Source organism: Lactuca sativa, chromosome 5 (genome assembly GCF_002870075.4).
Source record: "Lactuca sativa cultivar Salinas chromosome 5, Lsat_Salinas_v11, whole genome shotgun sequence".
NCBI lineage: Eukaryota > Viridiplantae > Streptophyta > Magnoliopsida > Asterales > Asteraceae > Lactuca > Lactuca sativa.
This window is the reverse complement of record NC_056627.2, coordinates 37,085,162-37,105,165: the sequence shown is the minus strand read 5'-3', so window position 1 is coordinate 37,105,165 and position 20,004 is coordinate 37,085,162. Positions and strand designations below refer to the sequence as shown.

The window sequence follows — 20,004 nt, the reverse complement described above, 5'->3', positions numbered from 1 at the left end:
CTCATAAATGGTCCCTGTAATAGTGAAATGACGGAATTGCCCTTCACTTAACAGCAAAAAACTAACGGAGTTAGCGAAAATGACCATTTGTTAAAAGTTTTGAAACCACAGGGACCATCTGCGAGGTTTTTGAACTTGGGGACTAAACTTGATATTTTTGAAAACCACAGGGACCATTTTTGAAGTTTTGTCAAAAAAAATCACGGTAACCATTTATGTAAATTTGTAAATATTTTATCAATAAATTATTTGACATTAAATAATTATTTCCAAAAACCACCATCAAACAGCCCATTGATTGAATTGGAATTAGGCTAAGCTATATGGCTTACGTATCCTTTTCTATGGTTATAACTGAAACCTTTCGGTTGCATCATGATTTTGACCCCTTGCACTCCCTCCCCCCATCAATTTCTCTTCTGCCATTGGTATGATGTCGCTCCAATCACAGTGTTACACTATGCTACTAATTTTAACCGAAATCCGTAACTTTCCCCCTTGAATTCTTATACTTTCTCTTTCTATCTCCTAAATTATGCGTGTTGGGTTTGTTTTCTCTTGAACAGAAGCAGGACGAAGTGTTTATTTATATGCTCACTCGCCATTGACCACAAATTATCTCTCTCATTAATATTCACATAGTTTATTGCCTAAACGACTTCCTTTTTCTCTCCCAATCCCCTCTGCCTTCTTCTCTTCGTGTTGTTCTTTGAATCGATTTGGCTACATTTCCAATTTCATGTAAATTGAAGATTACGTAAGCGCATGATCTTCGCTGAAATTTCGGGTTTGATTCTCTTTTGTGATTATAATGTAACAGCAAATTGATTACTACTCTTTCGGATCGTTCTCTCTGTTTAGCTAATGCCCATTTGCTCTACTCTCGTCTGAATCTTAGTTTTCATATTTTAGCCATGAATTCTCGTTAGTTTCACACAAGAATCAAACTTTCTCTGTTTTTGGAGATACCCATTCGCTTGAATCAATATAAATTCTTGTTTCAGTAAATGGGGATTCGTTAGAGTTTTGATCTTTTCTCTGGCTTCCATTTTTTCACCTTGAAACTTGTCTCTTTCTTCAACGTTCATAACATGTAACTGTTCTTGTTATTTCCACTGCATTCCAACTGTTTGATGAAATTCCTTTCTTTTCGCTTGATCAAACAAGTATATTAAGATGATGGATCTACTTTTTGATCAAGTCAACCGTTAGTCGAGCGATCTCTATAGATGGGGAGTGCTTTGCTATTTCGTTAATCTATCAACTCATTGACTACCAATGAATTCACTCCGTTAATATTTGTAACACTTATTCTATTTCACATTCATAACTTGATTCTTTGATTATCCAAACAATATATACTCATTGATTCTTTACTGACCCCCCTAAGATGTAATAGTAATCAGCAATTGCACATATTACAACTTTCATCGATTACATGGGGGTCATCACTCATCACATAACAACACACAGATGACTAAATATAAATATTTCGATCATCACACTTTTAGTGACGAAGTAAAATCCCTTGTATTTCTGCCCATTTATACACATATCTTCTGTATGCACGTTTGAATCGGTGTGTTCTTAGCCTCTCAAGCCTTTTCTTTCTTCGATAAAGAAGAAAAACCATCACATATATTAAAAGAGAAACTATATAAAACCAAAATATTGTAACTTTATGGAAGAAACATTTGTTCCTTTCCGTGGAATCAGTAACGATCTCAAAGGACGATTGCTGTGCTACAAACAAGACTGGACAGGTGGCATCCGGGCTGGTATCAGGTTCGTGATTCTCTTAGTAATTTTACTCATAACCATGGAATTTTCTTATGGGTTTATTATATTTATGACATATATTGTGTCATTATGCTTTTAGACATAATGTTTTTTTTTTGGTAATTAGGATTTTGGCTCCAACAACATATATATTCTTTGCTTCAGCAATTCCAGTTATATCTTTTGGGGAGCAGCTAGAAAGGGATACTGGTTGGAATCTGTTTTGTGATTTTGATTTTTGATATTGTGAGTTTGTGTAAAAAGTTGAATTTATAATATTGATGTGATACAGAGGGAAGCCTAACAGCAGTGCAAACTTTAGCATCAACAGCAGTATGTGGCATCATTCACTCGATAGTTGGAGGGCAACCACTTCTTATATTAGGTGTTGCTGAGCCAACTGTGTTAATGTACACTTTTATGTTCAAGTTTGCTAAAGACCAAAAAGACCTTGGAAAGCCTCTTTTCTTAGCATGGACTGCATGGTAATTTTCACAACATTTTGTTTTTTGGCACAAAAATAAAAAATAAAAAATATTTTTCTTTTTTATTTTGAAAACAGGGTGTGTGTGTGGACGGCTTTTCTGTTGGTTTTGCTGTCGATTCTTGGTGCATGTTCTATTATCAATAGATTCACAAGAATAGCTGGTGAACTGTTTGGTCTTCTAATTGCAATGCTTTTTATGCAACAAGCTATTAAAGTGAGTATAATACCTTTAAACCACTAATACTTTATTTTTTCCAATCAAACCATAATAACCTAAGTGTGATTTTGTAGGGAGTTGTGGAGGAATTTGGCATACCAAAAAGTCAAAATCCAAGTCAACCCGCATTTCAACCTTCATGGCGTTTTGGAAACGGAATGTTTGCGTTGGTTTTGTCTTTTGGCCTTCTTTTAACTTCTTTAAAAAGCCGTAAAGCAAGGTCATGGCGCTACGGGACGGGTGGGCGTTTTTGGTATTTCACGTAATACTGTCTTGCACTTGTTTTGACTTTTGTTGACTTTGTGTTTGAAGGATGGCTAAGGGGATTCATTGCGGATTATGGAGTCCCTCTTATGGTGGTTATTTGGACAGGTGTCTCATACATACCAACTAAGAATGTTCCGGAAGGAATACCAAGGCGACTTTATAGTCCAAATCCATGGTCTCATGGTGCTTATACAAATTGGACTGTTGCAAAGGTGCCTCTCTTTTTTTTTTTTTACATGAACAAAAACAGATTTTAATTTTTGTTTTTTTGATATTTGTAATCTGTTTGCAGGATATGTTGAATGTTCCTCTTGTTTATATAATTGGAGCTGTTGTTCCAGCCACCATGATTGCAGTTCTCTACTATTTTGATCACAGTGTTGCATCTCAACTTGCACAACAAAATGAGTTTAATCTAAAGAAGCCACCTTCATATCATTATGACCTTCTTCTTTTAGGCTTTTTGGTAACATACCCTTAATGCTATTTTACTCACTTCTATCAAAAAAAAAAAAAAAAATGGTTTTAATGTATAATTTGTTTGTATCAGACATTATTATGTGGGCTAATTGGCATTCCTCCTGCCAATGGAGTTATTCCACAATCTCCGATGCACACAAAGAGCTTAGCCACACTAAAACATCAGGTAATATTATTTATTTCATTTTCAACTAAAAAAATAAGATATCTTTTTCCTCTTATTATTATATCATTAAAGGACGATGCAGTTCAAATTAAACTAATTGGTCAAACTATCGATGATGTATGAATGTGAATACGCATGCATGTATCTGTAATATATGTTAAATTATATTGTCCACCTCTATGCCATTCTTCTTTCTTTAAACACTTACATGTGATCATTATTTTTTTCAAAAAAAAAAAAATTAAAAAAAACTTATATATATTAAAAACTAGGTCCACCTTTGTCCCCCCGCTAAAAGAGTCAACTCCTGACATTATGATTCAAGCATAAGTATAGACTTCAATTCTTTTCTTTTTTATAGTTATATTCTTTACTTAGTTCAGTTGTTTATTGATTTTTTTTACACAATATATATATATATATATATATATATATATATATATATATATATATATATATATATATATATATATATTTATGTAACTTTCAAATTAATAATAACTTATTAGACACTCAAAAGTCAATTGTCCGTACTTTCTTTGTGGCGGAAGTAGTTTATATTATCATGTTTGGTACTTTGAAATTAAAAAATAGCAATGTACTTTTATTTATTTGTTTACTCTTATTTCTTTCTATTACAACATTTTTCTTATTACCCAATCATAGCAGTGAAAATTGTTTTTGTATTTGAATGACATAATTATAATAATAATTGGGTTGATTTTTCAAAGTACAATGTTGTAAAAGGAAAAAAAATGAAAATATCTTGCTATTTCATGCATAAAATTTACCCTGTTGTTAATGGTAGTTTACTTTATGCTTTGGTCTTTGTTGAAACAGCTTCTACGAAATAAACTTGTATCCACAGCTCGAAGAAGCATACGCCAAAATACAAACTTGGGTGAATTATACCGAAATATGCAACAAGCATACAACGAAATGCAAACCCCACTGGTCTATCAGAATCCATCAACTCTGGTAAATGAAATTAGAATATTATCTGAGATTGCATTATTCGATCGGGTGTAATAATTCAATTAGGGTTTGAAACAACAGGGGTTGAAAGAGCTAAAAGAATCGACAATACAACAAGCGTCTAGTGGTGGTTACATCGACGCAGCTGTTGATGAAACTGTGTTTGATGTGAATAAAGATGTCGATGATTTATTGCACGTTGAAGTGAAGGAGCAACGCCTGAGCAATCTGCTACAAGCGGTGATGGTTGGTGGTTGTCTGGCTGCGATGCCGGTTCTTAAAAAGATTCCGACTTCGGTTCTTTGGGGTTACTTTGCTTTCATGGCGATTGAAAGCTTGCCTGGTAATCAATTTTGGGAACGAATCTTATTACTTTTCACTGCTCCAAGTCGAAGATACAAGTAAGTTTTGTAGTTCCTGTATATTTACTTACTTTGAGTAAATTACAACTTTAGTCCCTATAGTTATACATATAGTTTCAGTTGAGATCTTTATTTAATTCTGTTGCTATTTGATTTATTATATATCAGGGTGTTGGAAGAAAATCATGCGAGTTTTGTTGAAAGCGTCCCATTCAAAACAGTTGCTTGGTTTACATTGTTTCAAACGTTTTACTTATTGGCTTGTTTTGGCATAACATGGATTCCAATTGCGAGTGTTCTTTTCCCACTCCTCATCATGCTGCTTGTTCCTGCAAGACAATATTTGCTTCCAAAACTTTTCAAAAGCGCACATCTTCAAGATTTGGATGCTGCTGAATATGAAGAAGCCCCTCCCACCACCTACAATATGGCATTTCGTGTAATTAACTCAACTTTCTTCTTGCATTTTGCATAAAGAAAAGACAGACACCTAGTCACCTACTAATTGCTTTTGTTTATTATATAATTTGTTTTACAGGATGATGATGATGCTCAATCAAGAACATCCCAAATGGATAGTGCAGAGGTTCTTGATGGAATTATAACAAGAAGCAGAGGAGAGATCCGTCATTCCAACAGTCCAAAAATAACAAGTTCAACTCAAACTCCTCGACAAATGCAGCCTGCTTATAGTCCACGTCAGCAGACTTACGACAGTCCAAGTCAGCATATTTATAGTCCACGTCAGCAGAGTTACAGTCCACGTGTAAGGAGCCCGGGATCGGTTGGAAAAGGTATAGAAATCAAGCAAACACCGAGTCCTGGTCCATCAAATCTTGGTGAAAGCAGTAGGGGCTCTTCTTCTTTGTGAAAACGTGTGAATGCTTGAGAGGTATCTTATTTGAGTGAACTAATTGTTATTGTGATATAAGATGTAGAATGTTGTGAGTGTTTCTTTTTAATTTAATGTATGTGTGTGGTCTTTGGGCAGAAAACAAGTCATCAGTTTTATAATGAAATAAACTTTTTTTTTATTGTTATGTTTTGTGTTTGAAGCTAAGAAAAATTATAAATTGATTTTTGAGGGGTGGAAAATTGTATGTCATTGAATAGTGAAAGTTTTAGGTATTGTTTTGTTTTTTCAAAGCCAAAACGTCTGCAGCGTACCACATCTGAATGCCTTTGCAGAAGAAGAGGTGGACAAAATATTTACAGTATGCAAGAAGAATAATGTTTGTTTTTTAACGTCAGCAATCTGTTGAAATAAACTAGTTTTACAAACATAAATTAGATTTTTCAACATCGAGATTTAAATAATTCAAGTCTTAGATTTTTCAACACCAAAATTTAAATAATTCAAGTCAATGGCGGAGTCAGGATCAAAGCAAAGAGGTATCCCAATTTTATATTTAGGGTAACACAATTTTTTTTCGAGGTACTTGGTTTCCTCGATTTGGTTTTAGTTTTAAACCCAAACCTTAATCAAATCATTAGTTAACCTCAAGTCTTGTTATATAAACATGAAGTTGAAGTATATATTGATACTTGAATCGACGTGGGATTCAAAATAGATATCAAATGAAGTATGAGGATAACAGGCTTATATAATAAACAAAATTATTAAGTTTACATATGTTTGGCGATGTGGGATAAAATAGTTGGAAAAAAAATAAACAAAGGATATGTAAGGAGCAAGAATTAAACCTGAGAGTTTTACTTCAATAAGTCAGCACCTTAACCATTAGCTCTACTATTTGTTTGTGGTTATAATTAAAGGGATGCGTATATATATATATATATATTATATCGAAAAAAAATTGAAGGATTCATAAACAAAAATTACACTACCGAAAACAATTTAAGGGGTATCCCGGGATCCCCTTGGATCCACCTCTAATTCAAGTATTAAAACATTGAACTAAAATAAAAATCGCAATAACTGTAGTCTTACAATAACAATTTTAGTCTTAAAATAACAATTATATTTAAAATAATTCATTCCATATTTCACATTAACTGTTCAACAAATTTATCCCGTAACTTAGTCATATATTCACAATCCATTGTAGTACCATGTGTTGGAACCTCGCATTTATTATCATTAACGGGCACATTGTTATTTAGAAATGGGACATCGGTTTCAACATTTCTAACAAAATATTCATCATTCAATCCCTTTTTTCTTATAAAATAATGAAGCGCAAAACATGCAATGGTAATGTTTCTTTGTGTAACCAACGGAAATGATGTCATCCTCTTCAATATAGGGAATCATGCTTTCAAGACACCAAAAACACGTACAATAACATTCTGAAGTTTTGCATGTGCATGGTTAAATTTTTCTTTACTAGTTAATGCACGTCTCTGACGAAAATCTCCAAGCCAATACCTCACATTACGATAGAGGGCCATAAATCCTCGATTCTGTACATATACAGCATCACAAAGATAATATTTTTCTATAAAAAATGCATATAAATAATCAGTTTTTAAAGTAAGATATAAAAAATTTAAAACCCTTAAACTTACCTGGTGGTGTAAATGAGAATGGTGCATGTCGATTTGCTAATGTTTCTGATAGTATTCTAGAATCATGTGCTATCTCTTCCCATCCGGCCACAATAAATATAAAAATCATGCTGAAGTCACAAACTGCCAATACGTTTTGGTAACAATCACTTTTTCCCCTACCTCTATATAAATATTGTTTCGTAGTAGGGAAAATAACATGTATCAAAGTGTCATCAAATGCACCAACTGCTCCTTTAAAAATCAGTCGTAGCCTCTTGTTATGTCCTGGAATGTTTGGATTCGGATTAAACATAGTTAGTACTATCATATCTTTTGTCGAAAACATCATTTTATCCAACACTTCATAAAAAAGTTTACGAATTGTTTTCTTTGAGTGTTGAAAACTACCTTTGATAATCACATAACGTTGGTTATGAACAATCATCATAAAAAACATAACCATCTAAACATTCAGGAATTGTTGCCATATCAATACTTTCATCAAATGATGTAGAGCTTTTTGCATATAAAATGCTAAATCATCAGCAGTGATAGAAGTTTTAGGAGATGAATCAGAAGGAGCAGAAGGCGAGCCACTAGTAGCTCTAGGAGTTGAGGGTTTAGCCCTCTTGTTGGGCTTATTATTATTTGGAGAAGCAACAAAAGGTGGCTCGGGAAAAGGCTCACTAGTATAATGGGAGGTGGCATCATCATCATCATCTAATGTAAAAAAAAGGCGCTCGTAAGCTGAAATGGTTGGACATGACAAGAAGATGATCCATCCCCTGATATAGTTTGGGTTGTTTGGCTTGTTTTACTTGTTTGGCTTGAGGCCCACTTCAAATTACCGGTGACACTACTTCCATCGTACAAAGATGCACAAATCTCTGGATAAGCTAATGGATGTGTTTTCAGTATTGCAGCCTTCGGGTGACCCTAAACCAAAATTGTTATAAATAATATAAAAATATTATATTTTTACACACACACACACACACTCCGAATATGAAAAAAAATACCTTCTTAAATTCATCCCAGTGTTTGGACATTAAGTTGAACATGTTTGTTTAGGGTTATACAATTTATAGTTTTGTTTTTCAAATAAGCTCGTCCAATAGATTGTCACAAGTATTTTTCATTTGCTTTTGGACAATTCCATACCAAATTTTTCTTTAAGAACGCTTCCTAATTTAATCCATGATTCTTTGTGCATGCTTAAACCTTTTCTACCAACCTTGTTAACTTCTTCGATGCACGTATCGAGTAAACACTTTAATTGTTCATAGGACCATTGAATTTTCTCACCCATTTACACAAGCTACATATTAATTATAAACACATATCAAACTTCATATAAACAACTTAAACAATTATCATGTATTAAGATTCTTATAAACATCTATCATGTAGCAACTATCATGGTAATCTACATCAAGTTCATAAAAACATATTTTAAGTTCATAAAATAGTATAAACATTGATACAAGCATGTTGTAAGTAATAAACATAATACACATCGATAGAAACTTCAGATTTCAACTAAAATCCACATAGTTTAAGAAATTTTCATCTGTTTTTTTACAATTAGATTTCAACCAAAGGAAGGAAACATTTGAACTTGCAACAATGCCAAAGGAAGAAGGTAGATGTGGTGAAAGGTAGCTCATACAAATGCAGACATCATACACATACACATTCAAAGAACTTGCAGCAATGCCAAAGAAAAGAATCTATGATTACCTGATAGAACCTTCGACGAAGGCAGATGCGCTGTTGGAAGAGAGAGGAACAATGATGGGAGTAGACTACAGTCAGCGGCGATTAGGGATGAGTAGTCTGTCCCAAATCTCGATCCCGTACCGGTGGGTACCGTACCGGAACCGGTACCGAACTATACCGAATTTAAAAATATGGGACGGTACTTGGTACTCCAAATACATGAAATTCGGGAATCGGTACCGCCGGTACCGGTACTAGTACCGAAAACCGGTACCATTCTCGGTACCGGTACTGGTGATGTTAATTCGGTCCGGTACTCGGGATTAACTTTCGACCAAATTTGGTTTTCGGTAAATCGGGAACGGTATGGGTCGGTACCGGTTCCGTCCCACACTCATCCCTAGCGGCGATTGGAGCAGGAACAGGAACGATGATGGTGGTACTCGGATAAGAAGCGATCGCATGGAGAAGACGTCTCAAAACAGATTGTTGGAAATGCGCCATTCTTTTTTTTGTAGGATAAAGTGTCGACCTAATTTAGGTTTAAGTTTTTTTATAGAGGTCTGCGGAAAAGGTGTCACACCCCCGAACCAAACGGCGGAAACGTCCGAGGGTTCACGTGACTAAATTTGAATATCATCACAATGAATATACATTAAATCATAACATAAGCATCACCATGCATCAATATATTACAACTAACTTTGTTCACATCAAGTACATTGTTTTAACATTTCAAATCCATAACATAAATTGTTTGATAGTTTTCAAAAGCATAATACTCTAACATAACTTGGTACTACTCCTCAGCTTACCTGTTACCTGAGAATACAAGTTATTTTGAAAACAGTCAACATATGGAATGTTGGTGACTTCATAAGCAGGTTTTGATATGAAAATGTTTTGTGTAGTTTGTAAGAAAACAACCCAGAAAATCCGATATTTTCTGAAAAGACCATTGTTTGTATAAAAGTGTGAAGATCCGTAAATATATGCATGATGATTTCAAAACGTGTATAGTTGAAAAACTTCATATTAAAAGTACCAGTGAAAAATGTTGAACTTCCCCGGAAAACCCGATGTTTTCCGAAAATAAACAAAATATCATATAACCGTTCGTATTGTTATCCCGACCTTGAATGATTTTGATTTATCTTGATTACTTGATTAGTATTGGATTTATTTATATGAGTCGTTATAACCATGCATGATAATGACTAGTTCGTTTGTCTTGGCACTCTGGTGAACGTCAGAATTAATCTTAAGATTTTGTCACCCTAGACTGGCCGAGTCTAACTGTAGCGAACAGCTGAGGTGTGGGGGAGTCACACCCGTATAGATATATACACAAACTCTCGCTCTCCTTCCAGGAGACTTTGATTATAACTACAGACTACGACCGATACACGTTGGTGCCACCCGTTATTACTCACTAAAACCCAATTGACTTTGATTACTATTGATTATCGACCCGTATTTGTTTACTTAGATTGACGATAGGCCTAATAAAAGAGGAAAAGAGGATTACAAGATCCTACTATTCCCGCGTATTATTTATGGCTATTGATTATACGAAGGACACGCTGGCTCATTTCGCATTTGATTTACTTGGACCTTACTAGAAATGCTAATGAGCCACTAAGGCCCAATAGCACTTAAAAGCCATTGAGGGTCCCTTAAATATGAAATTGGGTCATAGAAGGCCCAATAACATTTATAAATATCCCTTGGGCCCAAAAATCATGTTGATGGGTCACAAAGGCCCAATAAGTATGTTTGGAACTTTTAAGCCCGAAGGATTTAATGTTTACTTGTTTTAGGTATAGTATAGATGTCAGATATGTTTAGTTGAACAATTGTTAAATTTGTATCGATACAAGACCGGACGGTCGTTTATAACGATATTTGAAAATTTATGTATAATCATCTTGTCATTTTTCATAAGTTGTGGTTTGGAAAATTTGACCCAAATATCTTAATAATAAAATAATTGACTCAAAATATTAGGCTGACCTTTTCATCCATTCTTTAATAAAAATGACAATTTTAGTCCCTTATATATATAAAAAGACATTTTAGGCCCTAAAAACCATTTTCTTGTCATTATTGACCCATAGACTTTGTTTAAGTGGTGGTTTTAGCTCAAATTTACTTTTATCAGTTTCAGCCCTTCCAGAAAAGTGTTTTTCGGTTTAAGCCCAAATTTTTTGTAACTTTTACACTTTTGGTCCAAAATCCAAAAAGTTTACATTTTTTATCTTTGTTTGGAAAATACATCATTTTGACCCCTGAATTAGTTTCATTTACCCTTTTTACCCCTTGTTTGAGAAGTTTATCATTTCACCCCCTTAAAAATTAGGATTCTCGCAAATTAGGCTTAATGGGCCGAAAAGCCCAAAATTTGGCCCGTTAAACTACAATTTACACTTCTAGCCCTTAAAAGAGTATGATATCCATAAAAACATTTATTTTTACTGATTTGACTCTTTTAGCCCTTAAGAAAACCATGAATGGCAATTTTTCAACCCAACTTTTGTTTGTTTGACAATTTTAGCCCAAAAATGGGTTTTATGTTGCAATATGTATATTTTAATCTTAGAGGGTAATTTTTTTTACTTGTTTTAGTGTAATACTTATTAGATCATGTTTATCTTCCTCTTAGAGCCATAGATCTCGAATTTCTATTCTTTTTGTTACACATTTATCACATAAACACATGAAATCACACATAACATACACATACACATAGATCTACACATTTTACTTGTATTCTCCCCCATAAAACACATGAAAACCGAAAATAGAGGGGTATGAACTCACCTTGAGTTTGTGGGTTTGGTTTTGAAGAAGAATGGAAGAAGTTTGATGTTATTCTCGGCCTAGCAACCTTCTTGGAGGATCTTTGGCTTAGATGTGTTCTAAGATGCAAGATCACGAATTTTGTATGAGTTAAGGAGAGATTTTTGATAAAACAAAGAGTCTAGACTATGGATCCAAGCATCAACTTACCTAAGATGATGACTCTTATGGAAAATCCTTGTTGAAAGCTCTTAAATCTCGAAATTTTTTATGAAGAAGCAAGAGTGTTCTTTGAGAGTGTTTGAGTGAATTGTGTGTGTGTCCTTCCCTTTGTGTTCTCGATCGAAGAAGAAAAAGAGAGGAGAAGAGAGGGAGAGTGAAGTGATGGATTGCTTAGAAGTATGAGAAGAGTGCATGGATACCCCATGTACAATTGTGAGGTGGCATGTAGGAAAGTCAACTCTTCCTCCCCATGTTTTGTGGTTTGGGCCGAGAGAGGGAGAAGAAAGAAAAAAGATTGAGCCTTTTTGTGCTTAAGCCCATATTATGATCCAATTAGATGATTTTTGGCCCAATTGGTCTTTGGAGAGGGTTCACGGCCCAAAATAAATCAAGGAATGATTTTTATGGCTCATTAGGGCTAATTAGGTTAGTTATGGCCCAATAAGGCCCATTAAGGTATTTTATTTCATTCTAGGCCCAATATGGCCCAAATTGTTAAAATAAATGGAAGTGGATCCCATTAGAGCCCATTTAAGAGTTCTAAGCCCAAAATAATCAAATTGGAAGCTTATTGGCCCATTAGATCCAATAAGGAAATCCTAGTACATAATGGACTTAAACCGGGATTTCTAGGGTTTCCAATTCTTTGTTGACTATTTGAAGTGCTTGCATAGAGCGTTTGATGAAAAATTTGTTGTTATTGAATAAGCATCATACATGCTTTCACATTTTTGGTTCACAAATGTTATCATTGTTGTTGTTACATGGTATAGAATTCCTAGTTGTGACAAAAGGTCTTCCCGTTCGAAGACATTGGTCCAAGTCTTTTAACACAGAGACGTTTTGACGTCTACAGATTGTTAAAAATAAACGCACTTCAAAGCTCCGCAAACGTAGATGTCTTTCCACTCGCAGACATATAATTGCTGACATTTTTCCAAAAAAAACAAAGGACACCTTAGACATTTTTATCAACTACAAAAGTTCAAAAGGAATAATTTTGGATAACCTTTTTTATTGGTAAAATATGTAAATCTCTTGAAATGGCATATTTCTAATGCTCCTTTTGTCTTTTGGCGAGAACTAGAATTAGTTTGTAATAATTTTACAAATATAATTACTAAAAAATGCATTACCTTTTTTAATCGTACAATACATATATAATACATTCTTTTAGAAAAATTAAATATTTTCTTATATTTTGTTCTTACTTATCTTTCCCTTATTGTGAAACACACATGTCATACAATGATATATGAAATCCATTAATTCTTTCTTTTAATCTTTGTTCTTGATTTTGACACATGTCATACAATGATATATGAAATCCATTAATTCTTTCTTTTAATCTTTGTTCTTGATTTTGACACATGGTTAAAAAAATTAGTTGGAGGAGGATATTGATTTTTTTAATCAATTATTTAATCACCATATTTCCATTTTGGTAATTGTATTTTTATCTTTTAAAAACACAGTCTAGTTTTGGAAAGTAGGGCCAGGTTTCTTCATGTTTTTTTTTTCATTATGTTTTATGTGGAAAGAATTGAGAATTAAAATACGATTAACTACGGATGTAATAAAGAAAATTTGATGTCCATAATTAATTCAAATTAACTGCCGAATGTAACTCTCACCTCATTCAATTCTTGTTAATTAAAGACAATCAATTCGCTATTTTTTAATTGGCTACTATTATAAGCTTTCTCTATCATTTTTATGGACTAAAGGGTATGTTTGTCAATTTAAATAATTGACATGTTCATGAGTCAACTAAGAAAGTACAATGGTGTTCATGAAAATACAAACATCCTAATGGTATTTAAGTGTTGATATAAATTCAGGATTTTATTGTCCATAAATAGGAAGAATGCTCCATTTTGGGAAAAAAAATACAGGAAAACATAATTTTGTTTTTATATTTGTTATTATATGTGCGAATATGAATATTTCTTAATCATATGTTTATATTCTCATAATTTTATCAATTATCACTTATGTCTGATTTTCATGAAATTAACAAACATGTATGATAAAAAAATGGGATTAATAAACGACAGAGCAACTTATATTTTATATAACTAAAGAGGGTATAAAATATGATTAATAAGTTTAATAATATCTAGAGAAATATTCCGTTATGATTTACCATTGCAAAATAATTTGTTTAAGTTTTTTTTAAACTACAAATTAATGTAATTGAAATTTTTTGTTCTAAAGTTGTAAAGCCTCGGTCATTCCCATTAGGCCAAAAGTCACTTGCTAAATAGTACATGATTATGAGGTTGTTAAAATAATTACATTTCATTCGGTCTTAGACTTAATTAATACACTTAATAGTGTACAGTAAATTGCTTTAGGTTTGAGTCAATAGACGAGACAAAAGTTTAATATCTCGAATATGGTTATAAAGAAAAGGTTTATTGTATAATTTGACCAATTTAATTTTGGTCATAAGCTAATCCTAGCCATTGGATCAACACAAACATCATTTAATGTTTGCTCTTAATTAATTCCTTACCTATTAAATACCAACAAAATTAAACAAATCGGAGTTTAACATAAAGGGACAAGACTGGACTATCACTCTCTCTAACCTTTGTGTTCATAATTTTCTCAATGCTCTAATCTCTCCCATGGATCTTCTTTCCCAAAATGAAGATGATTTTCATGTGGACACAAAAGGAGTCTTTCAAGATTTACACCAACTCGACAATCTTTGTCTAGCGGGTTCATCTTTTCATCCGGATTATGCAACCCATGTTGAGGGTTATGACCCGTTTGGGCCATTGTCATATGGGTTAGGTTCAAATGATCTTGAAGTGTATCAGTTTAAACCTCTTGAACATGTAAATGATGTTGAAATGGTGATGAATTTAAATAATGGTGACAAAAGCTTCACGGGTTGGGATTTTTCGAACCGTTTGGAATGCCCGATTCAAGATCCGAAACCCATGAGATTCTTTGTGCCGGATGAAGGATCATGTGTCATTGCTGACAATGGAATCGAGAAAGGTAACAAAAAGACGTATAAAGGGAAAAATATGACAAATTCATCCAAAGGACAATGGACTAGAGAAGAAGACAGGTAATGTACTCCAAAGATTACCTAAAGTTTGAATATAAACAGAATCCTTGCTATTGTCGAATGAATTTTACATTAAGACGTAGAAGTTAAAATTTTGATATTTTTGTGTGTGGTTTTCCGTTTCCCTTTAAAAAAGATAACATGTTAACTATTTTTTCACAGTTAATTCATAAAACTACCATGATCCCGAGGTGAATGACCCCCACTTGGCATGAAATATTATCTCAAAATGCATGTTGTAAAATATGTAAATATGAGGAATTAAACTTAATTTGTCAAACTTGGGTTTTAACTGATTTCATTTGACATATTAAGTTTATTGATGTATACCTATGAAATTATAAAGCTTGAGTTTAAGCTAATTTCATTTGAACATTGAATCCCGATTGGAATATTTATCTAGATCAGTCAATGTTAATATTCAGGCACATGTTTTTGCCCTATAATGAATTATTAATGGAGAAAACATAGTAAATGCTAATATTTGCATGGTTGGTTGAGGAAATATGCAGGATTTTAAAGGAAATGGTGGAGAAATATGGGGTGAGAAAATGGTCATATATCGCTCAGAAGTTGAAAGGAAGGATTGGAAAACAATGCAGGGAGCGATGGCACAATCATCTTAGACCTGACATCAAGGTTTGTTAAATATACGTGGTTGAGTTTAATATTACTTTTTTTTAATTTTCGAAAAAAAAAAACTTTTTTCCATAACACTTTTCCAAACTAAATACAGTTTTCCACAATAAATAGACCCTAAAAGATTTTAAGAACGTAGAAACACATGACAATCTTTGGATCAAAACAATTGATATCATGATAGTCATTCACATGTAAATTGCCTTGTCAAGTTAAGCTTTGCACATGTAAATCATTTTAAGGGGTGTTTGGAATTGCTTTTCTTAGATCAAATTTTTTTCTCTAAAAATGTTTATCAACTTAGTTAAAAATAAATGTCTGAATATGATATATTATTATTCGCAGAAGGATTTTTGGACAGAGGAAGAAGATCGAATACTGATAGCAGCACACGCAGAGGTGGGAAACAAATGGTCAGAAATAGCAAAGAAACTTCCAGGAAGAACTGAAAACTCAACTAAAAACCATTGGAACGCAACAAAGAGAAGGCAATACACAAGGCGTAAATGTCGATCAAAATGGCCAAGACCAAGTCCTATTTTGCAAAACTACATAAAGAGCTTGAATTTACCAAGGGGAAGAATGAATTCAAATCACAGTAATCTCGGGGATGATTTTGATTACAACGAGGTCCCGGAATTCGCCATGGATGAGAAGTTGCTTGAATGGGATAATGATATCGACTCATTGCTTGATGATTTACCTTCCAACTGTAACAATGGTGGTGAGGAGGTGGATTCGTATTTGCAAGGTGATGTGAAGGAGATGGATTTGATGGAGATGATTTCTCAGGTGAATCTTTAAGTAGCGATATACATATATACTTATATAGTTATAATAAGTTAATAACTAATGAATGAATAATGGATGGGGGGGATTTTCAAATTTCAATGCAATAAAAGGTTGTACATTGTGCTTTGAAAACAGTACTAAACCAATAATGTAAGAAAACATGCACTCAGGGTTTTAAAGATAGGATATATGTCCCGAAACACAATGTCATCTAAAATACACATAAGCTATTACCCAAAAATCTCATTTCTTTTTTCTTTTTTATTCGGATTTAAGTTCAAGCAGTTTTGGTTTTGGGCTTTAAGCGCTTCACCTGCGAGTATAGGAAGACTCCAGCAAGAGCAACTCCGGTCCCTGAAAGTTAAAATTAATGACAATTGTGCATTTTGGGTATAAATCGGAAAAATACAAAAAGGGGCTTTATCGTAATTTAACACGGAAGTTAGTTTTACCAATGGAGTTGATAGGTGAGACAGGTGTTCGGAAGAAAAGAACAGATGTCACAATCACCACCACACGTTTCACACAGTTGCCAACAGAGTGTGTCACTGGAGATACCCTTTGTAAAATCATATAGGAAACCTGCATCAAGGGTAAAATTGTCTTTTTAAGTATCTTAAATTAACAAAGTGATGATTCCTTTTTTTTTTATACTAAAAGGAATACTAGTTAGTTACCTGCTGATATGCATGGAAGCAGATTGCAGCAAGAAGAGACCTAATGTACACTTGTTTCACGTTCAAGCCCTAAAAAGATCAAAGGGAAATAAGCTTAAAAAGATAAGCCAGAAATAACAAATTAAAAAACAATGTCTACTTTTTATAAATACTCACAGCAGCCTGCAGATATGCAGGAGTAACCCTAACTCCTTCAGTGAAGAAAGTAACAGGAGCCAACAAGAAAAGTGACATGACTGTTATAACTGAGAAGAGGGTAATATTGTCCAATGATTCCTGTGAAAAGATAAACAAGTGAATACACATAATGAACAAAATAAAAGTATTTGCAGAAAGTACCTCTTTCTTAACCATAAATTTCTTGCTCAGGACATTACGTGATTGATTTGACAAATTGGATGCCATTGCACTCCAAAATCCAGCCCTGTTTACCAAACGCAATGATCAGATTTATAGAAATAATGCATGAAATAAAATATATATATATATATATATATATATATATATATATATATATATATATATATATATATATATATATTTTAGGAAGACAAAGAAAAATATCAAATATATATTTTCTGTTCTCACCAATTGAATGAGGCCTCAGTCATTGAGGCAAGAGCAACTCCACCAGCAATAGGTAAAAGGGAAGTAACCACCCATGGTGTTGGCATCTGTGGTGTAGGATAGATAATTACTTAGAATTAAAAGATCAAATTTTTTAATAAAGAATACAGCATTTAATGTGTAGAGATTAGAAGATTGGAATACAAAAGATGTTTGATGATTGATAGAAGCATACCTCTCCTAGAAACATAGCAGACAACACAACTGAGAAAAATGGCTCCATGGCTTTGATTGTGTGAGTAAATGAAACAGCAACTTTTCCAAGACTCATGTTTGTGAAAAGATTGCCTAAGGTGTGTACCATAGCCAGTGGAAGGATTGCTAGAAGCTGAAAGTTAGCAGGTAATAATAAGTATCAGAAAAGATGATGTTAAGAGACAAATATGTTCATTCATAATGATGATGAATTGATGATGATGATGATGTACCTGTGCACCACTGATTTTTGGTCGTTTGTGAAGATTTAATGTCCACATCAAAAATACAATGACACTTCCAACAGCAAACTGAACTGTGGTGACAGTTATAGGATTGGGGAAGACTTTCAAAACCTGCATTGAGAAATGTTATTACTTTTCAAGTACACAAGCCAGTTAAAGATTGAAAAGAAATCAAATCTCAGTGCATCTTTTTCTTTCATGTATGGTATTGCTTCATTTGGTCATATCCTACTGCTACAATTGGAATAAAAAAAAATGCACCTATAATTAAACCTTGCTAAGAAATAATTAAAATGCATATGAACAATGCTAGATAGGAGAAGTTCTAATATTAGTATTACACAACAAGTTTAAATCACCAAAAATTACCGAATTGAGCTAAGTTTTCCTGTGATGGATCTTTCAAAATAATTAAACCTTGCATGAACAGATGCTACTTAGTTACTAAAACTGTAAAAGAACGCGATTAAGAAAACAAACGTATGTATTATTCTATCACACATATAGAAAACTCCGGCCTATAAATCGACTATTTATAAAGCATTTCACATGTATCTAAAAACATGCAGGGATATTATATGCATCGATTGAATCAGAAACCTGCCGTTTGATACACCATGTGTAATCCAAGCCACAATCTCTTAAGGAACATGACGTATAGAATACAATAGACTTTAAATAGAAAGAATATGAAAAACGGAACGAATTACAAACCTGCTTGTTATAGATATTAAAGTAGATATTGAAAAGGTACCAAAGCCCAAACAATGATCCTAGCACAATTGTTTCAGCCAACTTCGACTTCCTCGCAGCCGCCGCCTCAGCGCCGTCGGCACTTTCAGGAACCGACGCAGCTTTAACCTCGAAACCATCAGATTCACGCTCCGGAACCGGCGAGGGAGTTGAAATCCAATCACCTAGCTTCCTAGGTGAAGAGGAACAGCGAATTGAAGGCAATCTACGAGTGGATGAACCATTGATGGAGCCAAAAGTAATCGATGATTTCAAGGGCAACGGAACATAACCAGTACTCAATCGGTGATTACGAGACTTGAGATTTGAAATCGAATTGGAGAGAGTGAACGAACTGCTCTGCATTTTGCCAGATCTCAGATGTGTGAGCGGGGGGGTTGGTGAGGGAGTATTGGAGGCTCCGCCGATGTAGTGGAGGGAGATTTGTTGAGGGGAGGGTGGGAGGGGTTTTTGAAGCCGAATTTTTGTTGGGCTATTTTTTTTCTTTTGTCTTTTTATGTGTTTTTTTTATTGGGGATTTTCTTGGGATATCAGATTTGTTATAACTTGGACACAACCAATCGGTTGTTGAGCAATGCCTAGACTATAATTTTATAAAAAATGAATTTCTTTGTGCTTGAATGAAGTGTTTAAATTCAAATTTAGATATTATAATATTTATCTAATGACGAAAACTAAAAGATGATATTTATCTTTTCCTGTTATATTAGGAACAGTAACGTTTTTTGGTTTTGGTGTTTGGTCACTAAGGTTTTAAATTTTGGAGTTTTACCACAAAAGTTTTAGATTTTGATAGATTTAATCCCTATAATTTTATAATTTATAGAAAAGGCTCATGTGAAGTTTCTTTTTTTATAAAATAGTCTATATGTTTAAGTTTTTTGTATGTTGACAAGTTTGACCCTATGTATAAAATAAATTATAAAATTTGTCCACGTAATTTACTAAAAATGTCATTGTATAATTTTTTTACATAAACAGTCTATGTGTTTAAAATAACAAAAACA

General features: G+C 33.5%; 3 protein-coding genes across 3 annotated transcripts; 2 read left to right on the top strand and 1 right to left on the bottom strand.

The window, feature by feature from the left end:
• Positions 1 to 388: 388 nt before the first annotated feature.
• Positions 389 to 5,767, top strand: LOC111900692 (probable boron transporter 2). The gene is made up of 12 exons (XM_023896570.3): positions 389 to 1,785; positions 1,907 to 1,989; positions 2,072 to 2,264; positions 2,342 to 2,480; positions 2,558 to 2,723; positions 2,796 to 2,962; positions 3,043 to 3,216; positions 3,301 to 3,396; positions 4,237 to 4,374; positions 4,453 to 4,772; positions 4,902 to 5,172; positions 5,272 to 5,767. The coding sequence occupies exons 1-12, from the start codon at positions 1,682 to 1,684 to the stop codon at positions 5,602 to 5,604; spliced, it is 2,184 nt and encodes a 727-aa protein (XP_023752338.1). The 5' UTR covers positions 389 to 1,681; the 3' UTR covers positions 5,605 to 5,767.
• Positions 5,768 to 14,617: 8,850 nt separating this feature from the next.
• Positions 14,618 to 16,726, top strand: LOC111900724 (transcription factor MYB98). The gene is made up of 3 exons (XM_023896603.3): positions 14,618 to 15,069; positions 15,582 to 15,708; positions 16,054 to 16,726. The coding sequence occupies exons 1-3, from the start codon at positions 14,618 to 14,620 to the stop codon at positions 16,510 to 16,512; spliced, it is 1,038 nt and encodes a 345-aa protein (XP_023752371.1). The 3' UTR covers positions 16,513 to 16,726.
• Positions 16,566 to 19,437, bottom strand: LOC111900690 (triose phosphate/phosphate translocator, non-green plastid, chloroplastic). Its single transcript, XM_023896569.3, has 9 exons — positions 18,959 to 19,437; positions 18,233 to 18,355; positions 17,980 to 18,132; positions 17,766 to 17,851; positions 17,517 to 17,601; positions 17,334 to 17,453; positions 17,178 to 17,246; positions 16,953 to 17,082; positions 16,566 to 16,854 (listed from the first exon to the last, which is right to left on the bottom strand). The coding sequence occupies exons 1-9, from the start codon at positions 19,340 to 19,342 to the stop codon at positions 16,778 to 16,780; spliced, it is 1,227 nt and encodes a 408-aa protein (XP_023752337.1). The 5' UTR covers positions 19,343 to 19,437; the 3' UTR covers positions 16,566 to 16,777.
• Between the last annotated feature and the right edge of the window lie 567 nt (positions 19,438 to 20,004).